Source organism: Cryptomeria japonica, chromosome 5 (assembly GCF_030272615.1).
Source record: "Cryptomeria japonica chromosome 5, Sugi_1.0, whole genome shotgun sequence".
Taxonomy (NCBI): domain Eukaryota; kingdom Viridiplantae; phylum Streptophyta; class Pinopsida; order Cupressales; family Cupressaceae; genus Cryptomeria; species Cryptomeria japonica.
The window spans coordinates 740,072,114-740,092,848 of NC_081409.1; the positions used below are offsets into that span (position 1 = coordinate 740,072,114).

The following is a 20,735-nucleotide window of genomic DNA, read 5'->3' on the forward strand; positions in this document are numbered from 1 at the left end:
CCGCTACCGCATGCCCATGCCTGCCTTCTCCATGCGATCCCCTCCATCCCATGCGATGCCATCACGCCGACGCTGTCCAATCAACAACAGTGGTCCCAACAGCCCGTACCCTGCATGGATCTCCCTGCTAACGCCTGCCGGTTTTACATGCTCTGGGTGCCATTAATCCTCAACGCCATATCCACCCATCCACCTACTCTTTAGTTAATGCACTGCGTGCGTAAACTCAACCCGCCAAATGGACTCGGAGCGGCAAAAAAATCCCCCATTTTTCCACAGATTTTGGCAAACAAGCAAGAATGGAGACTCGGACAACCAGAAGATAGAGAAGATTGATGAAAAATGGTTCCTTAGTTCAGAAACATATCATCCCAGACATCGTAAACGCCCGTAGGTGTGTAATTTTCGACTGCATTGTACATTCCCAATGTGTGTAATTTTTGCAATGTTTGCAGTGTAATTTTAGACTGCGTTTTAGACTGCGTGTTATAATAAACAATCTTTGTTAGTAATGTGGGGAATGACTAATGATTAAGATGATGAAGAGATTGTTTTTAGAGTTGTAGTTGGGAACAAAGATGGATATTTTGATGAGTTGAGTGAGATTAATGGGGATTTGGGGATTTTGGGAGTTTCTTTATAGAGAATGTAGTTTTTGTTGACTGACTATCATGAAAGGAGTTGATCCTAATGTTTATAGTAGAAATATCTTCAACATCGTCTCTAGGGTATAGTACATTGTTTTGCATTATCCTTTCAAAATTAATATTGAATTCTAAAGTATGCATTCTTATAACTGAAAATAATTAATATAGATTGACCTTTGTTTATGGATCTTACTATTAAGGAGGTCGACGATAAATTGTCAAAAGTCTTATAAATTGAATGTTGTATTAGTACTCAATTAAGTTTTCCTCAAGTTCCCCACAAGTATCATTGGGGGTGTCTTCTTTAAGGAAGAAAGGTGGTCTAGGTAAGAATAATATCTTGAAGTATACTTGTGTTTGATTGTGGCAAAGTGTCTAAATAAATCTTCTATGTTGGTGAATTGTTTTTCTATATGGCTTTATTAGATTTGAATAATGTTGATAGATAAAGCTTAAGGGACAACCATTCTTAATGGTAGGAAAATCATTATTGTGACTTTGACAACATAACACCCCAAAATAGAGTGATGTTCCTTACTAATGAAGGTTTTTTTTGTAATAATACTTTAGACTATATAAAAAATATAAAAGAGGTAGAAAATAACTTGTGAATAAGGATGTGATACGTGTTTGTTATCCTAATGCAATACTATTAAAAAGATTTGGAGGATAGTGATACCAAATCAGCATCACAAAAGGAAGGTTTTGGGTCAATGTTATTACTCCTAGTCATTGGATTGTTTTAGAACTCTAGAAGAATAGTATTAAGTAATCTTAGTCACTTGTTTTTTGTTTGAAAGATCATTGTTGTTAGTTGATCTCCAAAATATGAACTATAGCATTGAATGTGAGCATATTATATTAATAAAATATAAATTGTTTGTTATAAATGTGAACTTTAGCTTTGAATGTAAACATATTACCTTAATAAAATATTGTTTGGTTGTTAAACCACTAAAGCACTATAGTGGCTCTATGACAATGTATATCTATTGATTGAATGGTTGATTATGCTAGTAGTTATACCATGTTATTTCTCTCTAATTTTATAGTTTTTTATTGTACTTTTAGAGCAAGCTATAAAAACACACTTGAGATAGTAGAAGTCACAAGAAAATTTCAAAGTAATGTTGTGTAGTGTTCTAGTTAACTAACAAGAAAGGTCAATTCAACTAAAATTTGAGTATGAGAATTGATTTCCAAGTATTTATTACTTCTATACGAGATCACTTATGGCTAACCATTAAGGTAATATTTAATATAAAAAGAAAGTGTGATTGTTATCTACTTTATTAACTAGAGAATTATAAGAATATGGAGTTGTGCCAGAGGGTAGATGAAATCAGATGGTTCAAAATATTATTATTTTGAATATATTGAGTGCATGTCCTCATATGATTAACTAATGGATATACTGTTGTCACTTATATAAGTATGACTTGGGTATTGATCATGCTTTAAGCAACTTTATAATTACCATTGTATGTATTTTAAACTTTATATGATTATTATGTGGCTTGTTGAGGCATTTTGTGTTTTGGCAAGAGTGATATGATGATATAATAGGATTAAAATACTTAATGTCATTAAATCGTATTGTAATAGGAACCCAATTTGAGACATTTTGAGGCTTTTGCATAATGATTACTTGGTGATGATATTGTGATTGATATTACCCTATGCTATGCTATAATTGGATTGTTTAATATTGACTATATTGTTATGCATAATTTAGGTGTATGAATATGATTTGAACAATTTGTCCTTATAAGAAATCATGTTCTAAGGTATATCATTTAAGATGGGTGATATTTTTATCCTTGACTTAGTATAAAGATGGTTGATAATGGGAACCATTATATGCAAACATAGTTTAGAGACCTTGTTCTTATTAATATGACATCTTAACATGTTGAATTAATTCATTGGAGTAAAATTATATAATTGTGTTTATTTTGTTTTCATGATCTCTCTTGGTTAAACTATCCCTAGTATCTTTAAGGAAACTATCTATCCAGGTTGAGCATCCTTGATGTATATGATGAAAACATACTCATGTCTAGTATTTGTGTAGGTCTATTGGCATAGGAAAGTGCAATTTCTCATCTTAACATTTTAAATCTTACAATAATTACATGGGACATTGATTCCATTTGGAACTAGGTATGTAATTAGTCCTTTGGTGAAGGATGCCCTTGTCAACAAAGTTTGTAGGGGAGGGGTGTAGGGAATTACTTTAAGGTATAGGGTATTCCTAAACTTCATATACTTTCCCTCTTCAATATGGCTCAATTTAGGGCTAAAATTTGCATCAAGTCGTTATGAATTCACCTTTCCAACTAATACGTCCTTACTATATAGGCCTTAGCCAATGAAATGAACTCCATCAACATTAAGCTTACCTACTTTTAAGTTTTGTGGTGTTTGGATTTACAAAATCTACTCCAATATTGGATGATCTTATAGTTTTTATTATTATTGTCCATATCTAATGTATATATATGAGAATGTCTTTAGACTTCTTTGAACTAAAATTATTGCAACATTGTGTGCTAAACATTGGTATGGTTTCTTGGCTCAATTGTTGTATGCGAATATATAGGTTAGCCTCAAGATACTAGAGAGGTCTTTTCTTCTAGGTATTAAGTGCATGATGAGCTTGTCCAAGACATGGCTATGAATGAGTTAGTGAAACATGCTAACCATGTATAGAATTATGATGCCAAATTAAGTTAATGTGATCTATAGGTGTGAACAACAGTAATCTTCATGGAGGATCCACCTGCATAGATCTATGTTGAGTTTAGGATAGAGTTCCTTCTTATAGTCTTTTCCAACTATGGGCAATTAATGGGAAGTATTACTAAATATATGGAGTTATGCCTTTATATTTGGTTGACAAATGATTATATGCTAAACTTTATGGTTGGTAATATACAAAAAGGTTATATCTTAAGAAGTAGAATATTCTCTAATATTGCTATCATGGGTTTGATTTCTATCTAAAAAATATTGTATCTCTGACAAATAAATGAAATGAACAAATTTTTAGATTACTTCATGAGTTTTACTTGATTATGTATTGGTGATTGGACATAAGCTAGCTCATATGGGTTTAATGTGTTACTAGTGTTAGTAATTTAGGTCCCAAGATGTACAAGATCATGTGTAGGGATTAATAGAAACCTCTTTATGATATTGCAACTGGCTAAAGTAGTATAAGGTATCAACTCTTAGCACAATATGAATTAGATCAATGTTCTTCTACCTTCTAATGTTAGAATGTTGGACTCAAATTAATATACCAATTGGCTTCTTGGCATCACAATTAGGTATTTGAAAGGTAATCTATAAGGCATGGGTAGAGGATAATTATACTCTTGGTGTAGGTCATTCCACTCATCCTAAGGTGGTCACTAAAACTATAAAACCTATGAGTTGTTTATAGATAAGCTTATCATTCATCTCTGCATGACAAGAATCAGGGAGTGTGCTTTGTCAAAAGAAGTATCCATCCATATAATAGAGTTAGTTGTCTAATACCATTAGCATAGACGTGATAAATGTAACGAGCTATTCAATTTCATGGGGTTTAGGCAAAATTTCACTAGTGGCATAAAAACAATGAATGCCAAGATTATATAAGCTTTTGCTAATGGCATGTACACAATAGATGCCAAGTTTTATCCATCAATTTATTAATAACATCAAATTGTATTAGAAGGAATGCATGTACTTCTAATGTTGTGTTTGCCTAAGGTATAGTTCTCAAGGTTAAAAATTCAAAATCCAGTCACACTTCTATAAGAGAAATGACCAACACAAATTGCAAATTTTCGACTTAAATTGCCTAAATGTGACATTTAATTTTCGACTGCATTGTACGTTCCCAATGTGTGTAATTTTCGACTGCATTGTACGTTCCCAATGTGTGTAATTTTTGCAATGTTTGCAGTGTAATTTTAGACTGCGTTTTATTCTGCATTTTATTTTAGTAATTTTACACTTATTTTTTAATGATTAATTATTATTTAAACTTATATTAATGAATTTTAAATTACTAATCAATTATATTTTTAAATATTTGTAGGCAACTAAAAACTATTTCCAAATCAGACCTGGTGAAGCAAGGCCATCTCTACATATTGCACACCAAAAATCAGGTAAGTTTGTCCATAGTAGCTTTCTTCTTCAATCTTTAAAATGCATTATCTTTCATGTAATAACACCATTTTATATGAATTTTAAAAAAAAAATGTTAATTTTTTTATAAGGAGTTCAATGGTTTGGATAATTTATTAGATTGATGTCTTATAAATTGTATGTTTTTAATTTGTCATTTAATCCAACTTACTCTTGTCTTCGAAGTGTCATATCATAACTTGATCAAAACATGTATTTATCACATATTCATTGGTCTCCATATCTAAGATTTCAGACATCATATCATGTTATGTTTGCATCCTTATACACTTCCATTATTATTCTTTTTGCAAAATAGGCAGAAACCTCCAAAAACATTTATCTCCTAGGTTAAACCATCACATATATATCACCACATTTAATCAAAACCATTTACATGTAGACATGATCAAACTTTATCCTTCATCTTGGATAGTCAAATTTTATCCAAAAATAGCTAAAAAAATGAAAAAATGAAAAACCTAAAATAAAATAAGAAAAGTAGAGTCCATAGATGGAGAAGGGTAAGAGATTTTATTTAAGCTCTTAGGTTAAGATCAAATTTTAGCCTTCCTAGATAGCCACATGCTATTCATTACTAAACCACACAAAAGGAAAAAAATGAAACAAAATATCTTACATCCGCTTGTAACAAAATATCAAACAAATCTTTGAACGGTTGAACCACAATATATGAAATTCTATATTATCGAGAATTTAACGATATTTCTATAATTTCAATATTAGTAAATTATGTAGAATTTCATATATTGTGGTTCAAAGGTTCAAAGGTTTGTTTGATATTTTGTTACGAGCGGATGTAAGATATTCAACATTAATAATCATTTTTCATTTTTCATTTAATCCAACCTACTCTTGTTTTTGAAATGTCATATCATAACTTTTTCACATCATTGTAGACATCCATATCGTAGGTTTGATCACAATCCATATAGTAAAAAATCTGTTTGTCCTATCAAACGAGCATCATGTATTCATTGGCATTGAGGATCAATGGCGTCATGTCCATGGTAGCTTATCACGTATTCATTGGCCTCCATATCTAAGATATAGACATCATAACATGTTATGTTTGCATCCTTATACACTTCCATTATTATTCTTTTTGCAAAATAGGTAGAAACCTCCAAAAACATTTATCTCCTAGGTCGAACCATCACATATATATCACCACATTTAATCAAAACCATTTACATGTAGACATGATCAACATCACATATATATCACCACAATTAATCAAAACCATTTACATGTAGACATGATCAAACATTCATTTTTCATTTAATCCAACTTACTCTTGTTTTTGAAATGTCATATCATAACTTGTTCACATCATTGTAGACATCCATATCGTAGGTTTGATCACAATCCATATTGTTTCCATATGTTTGTCCTATCAAAAGGGCATCATGTATTCATTGGCATCCATATCTTAGGATATAGACATCATAACATCTTATGTTTGCATCCTTATACACTTCAATTATTATTCTTTGTGCAAACTAGGTTGAAACCTCCATAAACATTTATCTCCTAGGTTTAGACCCATCATAGTATGCATCTTAGGTCAAACCATCATTTATATATATATATATATATATATATATATATATCATAACTTCTTATCATATCATATACATCCAACATCCCCCATTACACACATAGACTAATAACATTACATTTACATCCACACCATAACCTCATATCCTACCATCATTATATCCCACAAAATAATATATACATAATATCAATACATTTGATCAAAACCATTTACATGTAGACATTAAACATCACCCTTCATCTTTGATAGTCAAATTTTATTCAAAAGTTAAACCTAAAAGAAAATAAGAAAACTAGAGTCCAAACGTACATGCCACTCATTACTAAATTACACAAAAAGAAAACATACATCCACTTGTAACAAAATATCTTACATCCACTTGTAACAAAATGTCAAACATACCTTTGAACCAAAATATATATGAAATTTTATATTATCGAGGATTTAATGATATTTCTATAATTTCAATATTAGTAAATTATTTTTTATGGTTTCTATTTCCATGATTTTTGCAACATGTCATTGAATTTCATTCTAATATTATTTTGAAACTCAAAAGAAAGTGTGAACACTAAGGCAAAGAGAATTGTGTTATGGAGTGATTAGAAAAATTAATATAATTGTTCCAACATATTTGAATAAGATAGAGGGTCACTAACTATCTTAATATTATTCAGAATGGGTAAAAACAAAAACAACAAATGGAAATCACTTATCGAACTAGGTGTCCAAGATATTCCAAGCCAAGGAAATCATTTCTCAAGTGATGACCTTGAATGGACACCTATTGGAGTTGGTGGTCAAATGGACTTATGTGCTGCAATCCCTCTTGAAAGGCTCCCTCACTTTGTCAAAGGAGAAGGTTTGTTGGATAGCACAGAGACAAACTTTGTACGCAAGAAGCATAGAGAGTCAAATTCAAATAATCCTACTGATCACACTACCAAGACATATTCAAGGTTTGCCTTTATTTAGTATATTAATTGAACATGTCACAATTTATATTTTTCATTTATTATGTCAATTAATATATATTTTCTGGAAATTTATAAATAGTTATTGGTGTGCATTGGCCCCGAGGACAATAGAGAAAAAATTAGAAAAAAGAAAAGGATAAGGAAGTTCATCCAAAAAAGGGGTTGTCAGGCTCATTTTCTTGTCAGGGTTATGTATGGTAGACCAGATGTTGCTATTATTACATACAATGAATTTACCCATTGTGATGCTAATGGTGAATTTTGTCATGGAAAGGATGATCCTTCTAGTGGTCCAAGAAGCAATTTTGCACCAAGATTATCAAATGAGTGTAAATCGTATATTGAAACCTTATTACTAATGGGTGTGGGGATTGACACAATATGTGAGCAACACTACTTAGATCATGGTTTGACTAAATTGATGAATAAGAGGGACACATGTTTGTTGAGAAAAGATGTGCTGAAGGCATGGAAAAGAGTACGCTCCCTTCAATCTCAAAAAAATGAAGATGATGCAAAAAGTGTAAGCTTGTGGCATGTAGAGGGGAAAGATAATTTTTTCTACTATAAAAGACCAAACAATGTGGAAAATATTCCATTTGTCATGGGCATTCAAACACCATGGATGCGAGAAATGATGGTGAAACATTCACATAACTCAATCATTGCAATGGATTCCACATTCTCAACAAATAAATATGGTGTAAGTAAAATAATGTTGCCCATATTTATGTATCTTAAATCAATCTTTGATACTTCTTTTCTATGTATTTCTTCATAGATATCTTTTATTTATTGATATAGTTTATTCATGTGCAGTATGAGTTATATACATTGCTTGTATTTGATGAACAAGAGGCCGGCATACCTATTGCATGGGCAATATCCTCAAGAAATAAAGTTGAGGATATAAATGAATGGCTTACAGAGGTTTATAAAAGAGGAAAACAGAGTAAAGAAGATTGGCATGTCAATGCATTCATGACAGATGATGCTAGTGCTAAGATTGAGGCAATCAGGTTTTTATTGACTTCAATTTTTTTTTTAATTTAAAATAACTTCAACCCATTTTAATTACTTAATATTTAGCTTGAATGTTACTTATGAACACTAAATTTTGTTTCAATGTTACTTATGAACTTTTATAATGTAACTTGTAGATCATCATTTAATTGTCGGATACTTTTATGTATTTGGCATGTGCGAAGGGCATGGTTGAAGAATGTGTATAGGTAAGTCAATCTTTAATTAAAATATGTCGAATATTACATAGTGCAAAATCATATCTAAGTGATTTTTTTTATAATTTAGGTATGTCAACAATAAGGATATTGCAACAAGTATGTTCAATAGATTGGGTGAAATAATGTACACAAAGAGCGATGATGAAGGCATTATTACTCAGTTGATAAAAAAATTCATGGAAGATTTCAAAGAAGAAATTTTTTTTATTGATTACTTTCAAAAAACTTGGTGTCATGATGAGAGGCGTATTGGTAAGTTCACTAAATTATTCATTATGGTTTCTATGTATTTACATCATTTTAGTTGATTTTTATTTGACATGATTATATTTGTTTGTTTAGCAATGTGGGCCAAAAACTTTCGAAGCTTTCCTCATGCAAATCAAGAAACTAATGCTTCCATAGAATCGTACCACTTCCATATCAAGAGTCACCATTTAAGTGATCGTGCTAAGAAATGTACAAGGAGAATGGACTGGCTTATCTATGTACTTCTTCATAGGGTAGAGCCCTTCTATAAAAATAAAAGATATTTGTAGCTATCTGGGTTTCTAACAAACTTCAAAAAGGAACGATATTACATAACTTCATTAGAAAGATAAAAAAAAATACTAGATGCAGATTGTTATCCATATGATCTTCTCCATAACACATATAAGATGAGAAGCCAAACTGTTCCAACCAAATGGTATTTTGTAAGAAAATTTGGACCTGATTTTTATGTGTGTGATTGTGAGTGGGCAAAAAGAGGAAACACATGCAAACATGTGTTGAAGATTTTAGATCTTCTAAGGAGAAACAAAACAAATGAGCAAGAACAAGGTATTGGTAAGGTCCATTCGAGATATAAGTTTAATATTCATATTTTTAATGATTGTTATATTTTTTCTCAAAACTAACTAGATTAATCTTATTAAGTTACAGAAGGTGTTACTCTATTGGTTGATGATGACCACGATGCTAGAGGGAGTCTTAGTCATGAAAATATCACTACAGGTAATGTTGATATTGTCTTTACAATTAAATATTAAATAATTTTATGGTTATCAAAATTAAGTAATTCTTATTTCAAATGTAGATAGTTGTGTTCAATTAGAAGATCAAGATGTGTCTGGAGTTGTCATTGGTGAAGTCCAAAGAACGGGTAAAATTCTAAATCATCATTTTATAATCAAATATTTAGATTCTTTTAATTATTTTTTTACTTAATCACATTTTTTTTATAATACAAATGTTTGGAATTAGTTAGATGAAAGATATTGTCTTTACAATTAAATATTAAATAATTTTATGGTTATCAAAATTAAGTATTTCTTATTTCAAATGTAGATAGTTGTGTTCAATTAGAAGATCAAGATGTGTCTGGAGTTGTCATTGGTGAAGACCAAAGAACAGGTACAATTCTAAATCATCATTTTATAATCAAATATTTAGACTCTTTTAATTATTTTTTTACTTAATCACATTTTTTTTATAATACAGATGTTTGGAATTCATTTGATGCTTCCTCTGATAAATTTCAAAATTCCATTCATTATTTGAATTCATTACTCCAAAATTTACCCACAAGGGCAAATGAAAGAAATATTTTCAGTGAATGTGTTGAGAGATTTAGAAAAGATATTGATGCATCTCTTTCTTCCAAATTTACACCAAACCCCAGGTCAGAGAACATGCCTATCAAATGAATGCCACCATGGTTTAGTCCAAGTAAAATGCACAAACGTCATTCTATTCATCAAAGACGTAATGTCATTTCTCAAGACTTGAACAAAAGAGTGGAGTGTGAAAATTTCCAATTCCTCTCTATAGGATGTAGAAAGAAGAAGAAAAAGAAGGTCACTAATCGCTTAGGCATAGCAATACAAGAAGAAAGTCTTATTATCATGCAACAACAAAGTGAATACATTTATTATAAAGTATTTTGGTAATTTACATAGCAATGTCTTATTTTTATTTCATATATTAAACATATGTTATTGTAGGTTTGGATGATCAAGCAAATACTCGACGACGTCGATTGCCTTTTTCCATTGATCTAAACCAAACAATAACAGATGAAATAGACCATATAGATGGTAATTTTTTAACTATTAAATGTATTTATTAATTCTATAAATAAATACTCAATTCATATGTCTAATAACTTTTATGTCCTTATTCAAACAAACTAGATAAAATTTGTGGAGATCAACCATCAATGGCCAATGTTATCCCCACTCAGACATTTCAACAAGCCAATCCAGGTATTAAATAATATAATATTCTTCATATTAATTACATAATGTGGCTTTATGGTAGAACATTTTATCTAAGTTGATGTGCATGTTTTTGCAGTTTTAAATGATCAACAAATACATGAAGAACATATGTTGCCCTTTCCTACGGATCTTAACCAAACAACAACAATGGATGCAATGCAAACTAGAGATGGTAAGAAAATTCAAAATTAAATTTCAATCAAATTTTGGATCTTTAACCTCTAAATTAATTTTATTTAAGTTGACATGTTAAATATGCATGTTATTGCAACTTTAAATGATCGGGAAAAAAATGATGAATTGAACTTCAATCAATAATGAGTCTTTTACTTTTAAAACCATTATGAATTGAACTTCAATCAATAATGAGTCTTTTACTTGTAAAAGCATTATGAATTGAACTTAAATCAATAATGATTCTTTTACTTGTAAATTAATTTTATAACTAGCTCATTATATGTGCAGGTAGTGATGATACTATAATGGAGGATCATGGTCAATATTTTCCTGGATAACCATTATGGTGTAGGATACTTTATTGTAATGGATTATCTATTGAGTGTGTAACTCTATTTAGAAATTGGATCTTGGATGGAGTGGCTTGTTTTTTCAAGATAGAGACATTATTTGCATACTATATTTTTGACTTTATTTGCATACTATATTTTTACTCTATTTAGAAATTGGATCTTGGATGGAGTGGCTTGTTTTTTCAAGATAGAGACATTATTTGCATACTATATTTTTGAGTTGGACTACTATTGTGTATGTGAGAAATTGGCTAAATCCATTATGAATTTTATTCATTTTATGCCATTAGCATGCAATTTTCTTTGGGTCATGTTATTTTTACATGATACTTCAAATATGTTTTGACATCTAACATCTCATGTGTTGTGTAAATTTTTAATGATTTTGAGGTGTACACCAAAGAAATTGTCACTTGATTAAGAATGCAAAACTATAAACATTCACCAAAACTAATAGAGACATGAACTAACTTGTCTAGAACCGTTGATAGTAAACAAGTCAATAAAACACTATATAGGTGTCTAGTAGGATATTGATTTATTTGACTAGTACTTGTCCATACATATCTTATCCAAATGGAGTCTTGTCCCAATTTAAAACTCATTCAAACTAATAATTGATTTAACTATGAAGGGGGTTCTATTTAAATCTTCAAGGAAAACATAGAACTTCATATTGAAATATTCAAAGCATCTCCATTTTAGAAAAGAAAGGGCATCATTAAAATGAGAATATTGTTTATTTTATTCTATCAAATTAACAAGCATGAGTATTTGGTTCTATTCTTTATAAGTAGGGCAAGATGTATAATTCACTTATTTTTCTAGTCCAAAAAGAAGTTGTCTAGAGCTTGATCTGGTATAACTAAGTTATCAATGATAAACATAGGTACAACAATAAATGAGAGAAAAAATGGATAACTTATTCATGTATGAAACATTAATTTAATTTTATGAATAGTATTATTGTTCCAACATAATAAACTTTTATTGTATTAAGTATTTTGCAAAAAAATTCTTCCAACATAAAGAAGCAATATATTAACTACAACATACTAATTATTCAAACATTTGCAACCATTGATACATCCAAGGCCAAACAATACGAGATCTCATGACTATTTTTACGAATAAATACAAAGGGTCAAACCCCTAGATAGATTAACTTTATAGTATGAAACAAAATGATTGTAGACAAGCAATAAACATGCAACAGGCCTAGGATGATATCATGTAAAAGAAGAATGCAAAGTAGATCTCCTTTAAGCTCTTAGGTTAAGATCAACTTTTAGCCTTCCTAGATGGGTTTAAAATGGAATGAATGAATGATCTTAAATACAACAACATAAAATACGGATCAAAAAATTACATGCTAAGTCAACTCATAATGGCTAGTCAAGTGGTCCATAATAGATAACATTGAATTTTAAAAGTGAATAGTATAGATCCAATCCAAGGGGATCAACAATAGATTTGAGGATCAATGATGCAAATCTACAAATATTTTTGATATAGTAAAAAGATATTTGATCCAAGTAAACTAAAACAATCAAGATGTAAAGAGCAAATGTTTCTCATATAGTAAAAGGATATTTGGTCTAAGTAATGGGTCATTTTTTTAAGTATTCTTACCTTTTGCACTTCATTGAAACTTGCAAAATAAAGAAAAATTGTAATGAGTAATTTTTGTCTCACATTTTTAAATAGACACAACCGCAACATGCATTAAAAACCTTCCTTGAAAAGTAAAAGAAATAGAAGGAGAAAGGTAAGGGATTTTATTTGTTATGGTAAGTGATAAAATAATTCTAACTATGCAAAAGAATTAAAGGGAATTTGTCTCAATACATCGCTTCTTTAATTAATGGCACCGAGTCAAACCGGACGTTAGCAGGGAGATCCGTGTAGGGTACGGGCTGATGGGACCTTGGCAGTTGATTGGACGGCGTCGGCGTGATGGCATCGCATGGGATGGAGGGGATCGCATGGGCATGCGCAGCGGGCCATTTTGTCCGCTGCATAGCCATTGCCATTCAGGGGTTTTCCACACAATTTGGGAATATTTAAAGAAAAATAAATAAAGCAAGCTCAACCAATGACTCAAGATAATGCCGTAGGCCGTTGGAAAATGTAGCAGAGCAATTCTCTTTATTCTCCCATTGGTAAAGAAAAGTAGTACAGAGACAGGGAATGGTTTTAAAGAAATAAAAACAGAGTACAGAGACAGGAAATGATTTAAAATTAAAATAAAAAACAGAATACAGAGACAGGAAATGATTTTAAAGAAAAAAACAGAGACAGGAAATGATTTTAAAGAAAAAAAATTCTTCTAGAGACTGGAAATATTTAAAAAGAAATTCTTCCAGAGACTGGAAGTAATGAATAAAGAAATTATTCCAGACGAGAAGAAAGTAAAAGGGAATCGCTTTTGCGGACTGGATGGAAAACATCATCTTTCTTAATGATGTAAGGAGGCTTCAGGATCAAGCTTCAGGACATTATTTAAAGCCACAGAGTATGAGGACAGATTCAGTGACAGACTGGTCAGTTTTTTGAGAGAGTGAGAGAGGAAGCTTTAAAAGAAACACTTGAGAAAGATGAAAGCCGAGGTTTTTCTTGCTGCCAGGAATGGCGATCTTGATGCTATTAAGAAATTGCACGGCCAAAACCCTAAGCAGCTGAAAGAAGTTACTTTTGAAGGCAATACTGTTCTGCACCTTGCTGCAAAGGAAGGACATTTAGAGCTGCTTCAATGGATTCTTCGAAATGTGAAAGGCCTCTGTGGAGTTCGCAATGCCGATCGCAATATGCCGCTGCACGAGGCTGCTAAGCGGGGAAATGCAGAGATAATTACTGCTCTTCTCCGCTACACCAAGTGCCCAGCCGCTAAGCGCAATCAGTTTGGAGAGTCGGCTCTGTTAATAGCTTCAGAGCACGGTCATGTGGAAGCAGTTAGGGTTTTAGTGGAGCCCACGCCCTTATATCTCATCATCTGGCCAAGGAATGATCACCAAACTTGCCTCCACGTTGCTGCTTATGGAGGCCATTTTGGTAAAGCAATTTTCTTTCAAGAAATAAATATTTTTTTAATTTACTTTTATTTTCCTAATATTAATGTTTTTCTTATCATTGTTCAGATTTTTGTGGTTCTAATCTTTACTTGTTTGATGTTGATGTGATACAGAGGTTGTGAGGTTGATAATTGGGAGGCCTAGTCTTTACAACATTTTGTATTGCATAACACTTGTTGAAGATGTCTATGGTGCCACACCTTTGCATTATGCCGTTCATGGGGGAGATCCAAGAATTGTTAGTGAAATCATGAATGTTTCATTGAGTAAGTGGAATATGCTTTGTTTTGACATGAGTTTAATGACAAAGAAGGACAAACATGGAAGGTGTGCAGTGCATGTGGCAGCCATCAAGGGTCGTTGGGACATTATTGATATATTCATTTCAAAGATGCCGGATTGTGTTGAAATCCGTAGCAGTGACCTTAAAACTACTCTACACTTTGCTGTGGAAAGTAATCAATTAGATCTGGTGCAAAAGCTACTCTCTCTCTATAAGCCTGAAGAAGTTGCAAAATTGGTGAGTTATGATAGAGATATTTCTGGAAACACGGCACTACACCTAGCCACCATGTATGAAGTGGATCCTCAGGTTAGTCATATCTTATTTTTCATTAACTATTTATCTTTTATATTATAAATATCTAGACAACTTCATCTTTCTTCCATTCCACATATTTTCGTTCTTATTATTTCTTTATAAAAGAATTGATTCTTATTAATCTTTGTAGATTAAAAAAAATTAAACTAATTTATGACTTCAAGTTTTTTAATTCATTTTATTTTAATAAACTACTCTAATTTCATAAACCACATCAATAGAAGTTCAACTATTACTTCTTAAATATCTCTTTACTCAAAAGACACAAAATGCCTTGTCCTATTAGAACAATAGTAGTTCAAACCATAATGAAGAGAGTGAATAGAACACTTGTATCATTATCTTTAATTCTACCCTTAAATATACATTTATATTTTGTTGATATTAGCTATTGGGTGTAATTATAATAAGGAAAATATGAAAAATTATAATTTATAGTACAAGTTAAATCATTAAGAGTAAAACATGTATGTAAATTACTCTATACGTACACACATATATATAAATGTGTAAATTATTCTCTTTCTATGTATTGATAAATACTTACTTTAGATTCATGACATTAAATATATGTTGAATAGGATAGAAAATGTTAATGTTCTATACAATATATAGATAATATTAATATTCTTATATAGATCTATTGTTTAGTGGTAAAGAAACAAAGTAATGTCATTTCTTATCAGTGTAATCAAAGCCATAGGTGCTTCCAGATTGGTAACACCTTCTTGAAAAGCAAAGTCACCCAAATAATTATAAGTTGTAAAAAAATGTGGAAATTTGTTAGAAAATTGAGATTCTATGAGAAGCAAAGTCACCCATATAATTACAAGTTGCAAAAAAAGTGGAAATTTATTAGAAATTTGAGATTCTATGGACCATTTCCCATTGGAAGGTACATAATCTACTTCAATGATCTAGTAGATAGGAATCACCTAATATGTGGTGCATTCAAGTCTATCCTCAATTATATGTTTTACTTCTATTGGAATGTTACAATTGTGATTTCTATAGATTAGACAAAGTCATAAAATACAATATTTTTGTGTCAATAAATATAGATGATGTGGGAAAAATTCTTGCAAAACCAAAAAAATTACAAAGGAAAAATCATATACAAATGAAATAGCCAATGTTTATTATATTACAACACTTTTAAATTTCTTGTTTTATAAGAAAAAGTAAAGGTTAAACTTAAGAGAAGAACACTAAGTGAATCTAAGAGTGCCAATTAAGTAAACAACAACTTGCTAAAAATAGAACACTCTCAATAATGAGTCACCTAGAAGTGAGCTTATCCTACATGCATATAGTATAATATAATAAAATGATGTATAAATATAATACTCTTTAACACTACATATTAGATAAAGATACAATAATATTTGAAGTGTTAGACAAATGTGGATGATATAGTAGCAACCCTAGTTGCTTAGAATTTTATGTAAAAAAATGCTAATTTTATCCTAGTGTATAGCTTATTTTTCTATCATGTTATATCTTCATATTTTCCTAATTTTAGGTGATTTTTTTTTTTTTAAGTAGTTTTTTATTTTCTTTTGGTTCATTTTTTGATATAATATTGTTTCTAGACCATGTTTCATTATTTATTGCATCTAATTTCCATTCATCATTTTTTCTTCTTTTGATCACTCCTTGAAGCTAATTTTCGGATTCTCATTAATTAATTGTTTTTATCCCAAAAGCATAGGATGGTGATGGAGAGTAGGACAAATTTGAGAAGCCACTAAAAGAAAATAGAGAAGATAAATAAGAAATGGAATGGGAACATGCATTCCAAACTTCTTCATACATTAAATTTAAAAGAGATAATTGAATAGATCATGAATATGGAAGAATATTACATGTATAATGATGTTTCTAACTCTCAGAGGATATGACTATCATAGACCACATTAAAAGGTTTTCCAACCATATGGTGGAAGGATGTTTCTAACTCTCAGAGGATATGACTATCATAGACCACATTGAATGGTTTTCCAACCATATGGTGGAAGGAATTACAAATGCAAAGGAGAAAGATATGAGCAATTATGGGGATAAAATGCTTTGAAGATGGAGGACTTTTTTTTATGGGCAATTATTAGTTAGATCTAGTAAATAAGGTTTAGAATTAAAAAAAAGAAAGATAAATATTAAGAATTAGTCTAATGAATTCTACATGTTGAGTATTCAATTTTAAATCTTAACATGGATAAAGAAATAAATCTTAACATGGACCAAAAAAAAATCATAACATGGACAAAGATGGAATAAGTATTCTTATGATCATAATGGTGGAAGAAGCTTATTGATATTCTTATAAGATGATGATTTTTTTTAGAAATAAATATAGAGTTAAAGGAGAGTAAATTAACATTTTTTTAAAGATAGAAATCAATATAATACTAGAAGAAACTAGTATAGACAAAAAGGAGAACTAAGCCTATACCAAAGATAAATTGTGGAAAATTATGAACTAAATCCACAAGGAGTAGGACACAAAGTGGATATGATAGTGTATGTTGGAAATGTGGTCTTCCACCTACAAGAGGGAAAACACACAAATGAATCATTGCATTAGATGTTAGAAATCAAAACACATGAATAGATTAAAAAACCTAAAATCGCCTCATTGTCCTCTATCTCTAAAGATCTCTAAGATTCAAGGTGGCCCTCACTTGGAAGAGTACTTGATCCTCAAGATGACAACCTAGAGAACGAGTTATCTGAAAACTGCTACTAGAATCAAAATGGATGCAACTAGTATTCTAGTGAGTGCTAAGAGATGAAGATGAAGATGAAGGATGCAAGCTAGGTGATTAGGAGGCAAAGTATATTCCAAATTGAAAGCTAAGTATGATATGTGAGTTAATTAAACTAAGCTGAAAATGCAAAACTTATAAAAGAAGTGAAATTAAGCTAGGATGGAAGATTAAAATACAACTAAATGAAGCTAAACTATGTGCTATGGATGCTTGAGGATGATGTTGATGCTTGGTGATGACAAAGAGAGCTCCTTAACTTGCAATGTGACTATAATTTTGATGCACAAAAGACTTGATGAATTGAAGAAGGAATGGGCTCTATTTATAGGGAAAATAGAGAAATGGATGGTTGAGATTGAGTAATCTCAACAAGGGCTAGGATTGAAAGTTATCAATGTTGAGACATGGGCCAGCTAGGACTCGAACCTAGGACCTTCCATACGATGCCGGAGTGCTCTACCACTGAGCTAATTGGCCCCTCTTGGACCAATCCATCGTCGGTCCATGTGTGGCTTATTTCCAACACCAACACCCCCCCTTAAGCCACACCTCTTGTGTGCTAGGGGCTCCTAGCCTGGACCTGGCTCTGATACCATGTTGAGACATGGACCAACTAGGACTCGAACCTAGGACCTTCCATATGCTTTTGGAGTGCTCTACCATTGAGCTACTGGCCCCTCTTGGACAAATCCATCATCGGTCCGGGTGTGGCTTATTTCCAACACCAACAATCAATCCATGAGATAGAATAAATCCAATCCCAAGTTGACAAATGTCACCTTGAGAGGGCTTGAGGAGATGGTAAACAAGCAGTAGATGCTAATCAAGCAATCAGGGATAACCTCAAGGAGTGACATCATGGATACTATCATTAACCAGGGAAACATGCTATTACCTAAGAGGTAAACTCTTGTGCAACATGGGAAAATGGTTAAAGGGATAACCATCATGGCTAAGGGGTGTGGGCTTGTAAGAGGCATTAAATGCCTTTTGAAGACTTTGGAGGCTAACTTTCCCAAAGAGGAAAACCACTAGTGGTTTATGTAAGAGCCTTACATGTTTGGGAGACTCAACAAGTTAACTTGTTGAAATAGATAAAGCCTTAAATGCATTTTGAAGACTTTCTTCCAAATTTGGAGAAGTGACTCCCCCAATTTTAGGGATGGGACATGATTAAGAGAATAGGAGATGATTAGGATAGGATTAGAAGGCTTCTATGAGAATGATTAGGGGAATGTAGGATTTTGCAAGTGGGTGAGGGAAAATAGGTAATTTTGGCATATTAAATTGATTTAATTTAGCCAAAAAGGGGATGCAACTTGCATTTGTAGGATTTTGCAAGGGGGGATTTTTAAATAAATTTTGATTTATTTAAATGCAAAAGGGATTTTAAGTAAATGTGAATTTAATCAAAAAGGGTAAACGGGGATTTTAATTAAATAAATAAGATTTATTCAATTGAATGGCTAAGGGTACTTAATCAAACCTTAGTTTAATTAATAGGTTAGGCTAGAGGAAATGGATTTAATAAAATATTTAATTTGATTAATAGGATAATTAGAAGAATAGGGATATTAATTAAATCTTAATTTAATTCACTGGAAGAATTTGGGATAATTAAATGAATAGAATTCACTTAATTCATTGTGCAACTTTTAGGTGTCTACAGATAGAATGGTAATATGATTTTTGGAATGAAGATTCTTGTACCTCATATGACCTTCCATTAAACATCCAAGGCAAATAAAAGTACAACTCTCACTTTCCACTAGCTAAAGGAATGATGCATATCATTGTAGATCCCTCAATTTAGTTCTATATTTATACTTTAATAGGTATTATTTATAACTTATGTTTATTTAGTCTTCTTAATTATACCATACATATATTTGTATTTTTTCAACTTCTTATTCAAGTTTCTACACCATCTTATTCAGTTTTATGATTTCTTTTTCTATTGCTCCTTCATGATATAGAAATTTGTAATGTTACACATTATTTACATGCTAATTCCTTTTAGTAACTCAATGTCACATGCATTATAGAAATCAAACTTCCATGGGATATTGCATATGGACCAAACTTATTCATCTTTACTTTATTGCATATGTTGTATGTAAATATTTCTTTCCTTAGGTATACCATCACTTCATCTTCAGTTCATCATATTCCTTTTTTCCCCTCTTCACATCATCCTTCTCCTTCGACTTGGAATTCACTTTTTCTAATTATTTACTTCATTTCTAATATCCTTCAATTCTAATACTTTTTTTTTTTTTAATTCTATTCATATATTATCAAACACAATTTTTACTTGTACTCATACTCATTGATTTGTTATATAGGAAAACTCTTCTTACACTAATTTTGTATCTCAATTTTTTTAATCTTTTCTCTTATTAAATATCTAAACAAGTATTCTAAGATCTTAAAATTATTTTCATCTCCCCTTACACCCTTAAGAAATAACCATTAAATATTTTTGTTTAACCTTTTTCTTTATCGAGAGAGGGTTAGCAAGTCATATATAGGGAAATAATTTAGTTTTTGAGGATCACCGAAACCTTTTCAAAGGGTTAGATTAATTTTATCATCCCCTATGTTAGGATAGGAAACTAACATGTGATCACCTCAAGGTTTTCCTATTTAATATATGTATCTAGTGCTATTTCACAAATAATCGTACTTAGAAAGTATGCATCATAGGCTTCTAGGGTATTCTAAAAATATTCTTGAAAATAGGTTAGCTATATGTATATGACATCACTAGTTTTCTTGCATGATATGAAATGTGTCATATTAGAAATCTATTAACCATAAAAACATAGAATAATATACTCTATTTATTCTTGGTCATCCTAAAACAAAATCC

At 31.1% G+C, this 20,735-nt stretch overlaps 1 protein-coding gene and 2 long non-coding RNA genes across 3 annotated transcripts in view; all 3 read left to right on the forward strand.

The window, feature by feature from the left end:
- The first annotated feature begins 224 nt into the window (after window positions 1–224).
- On the forward strand, window positions 225–9,774 carry LOC131875661 (uncharacterized). The gene is made up of 3 exons (XR_009372455.1): window positions 225–394; window positions 4,738–4,810; window positions 9,711–9,774. It is a non-coding gene; the product is annotated as an uncharacterized LOC131875661 (long non-coding RNA).
- An 871-nt stretch (window positions 9,775–10,645) lies between these two features.
- Window positions 10,646–11,060, forward strand: LOC131875681 (uncharacterized). The gene is made up of 3 exons (XR_009372474.1): window positions 10,646–10,710; window positions 10,807–10,878; window positions 10,970–11,060. It is a non-coding gene; the product is annotated as an uncharacterized LOC131875681 (long non-coding RNA).
- Window positions 11,061–13,944: 2,884 nt separating this feature from the next.
- Window positions 13,945–20,735, forward strand: part of LOC131028890 (uncharacterized) — a 12,741-nt gene continuing 5,950 nt past the window's right edge. The window contains exons 1-2 of the mRNA XM_057959266.2: window positions 13,945–14,474; window positions 14,608–15,086. Of these exons, the coding sequence (XP_057815249.2) occupies window positions 14,021–14,474; window positions 14,608–15,086 (933 nt within the window). The 5' untranslated portion in view covers window positions 13,945–14,020. The remainder of the gene's footprint in view (window positions 14,475–14,607; window positions 15,087–20,735) is intronic.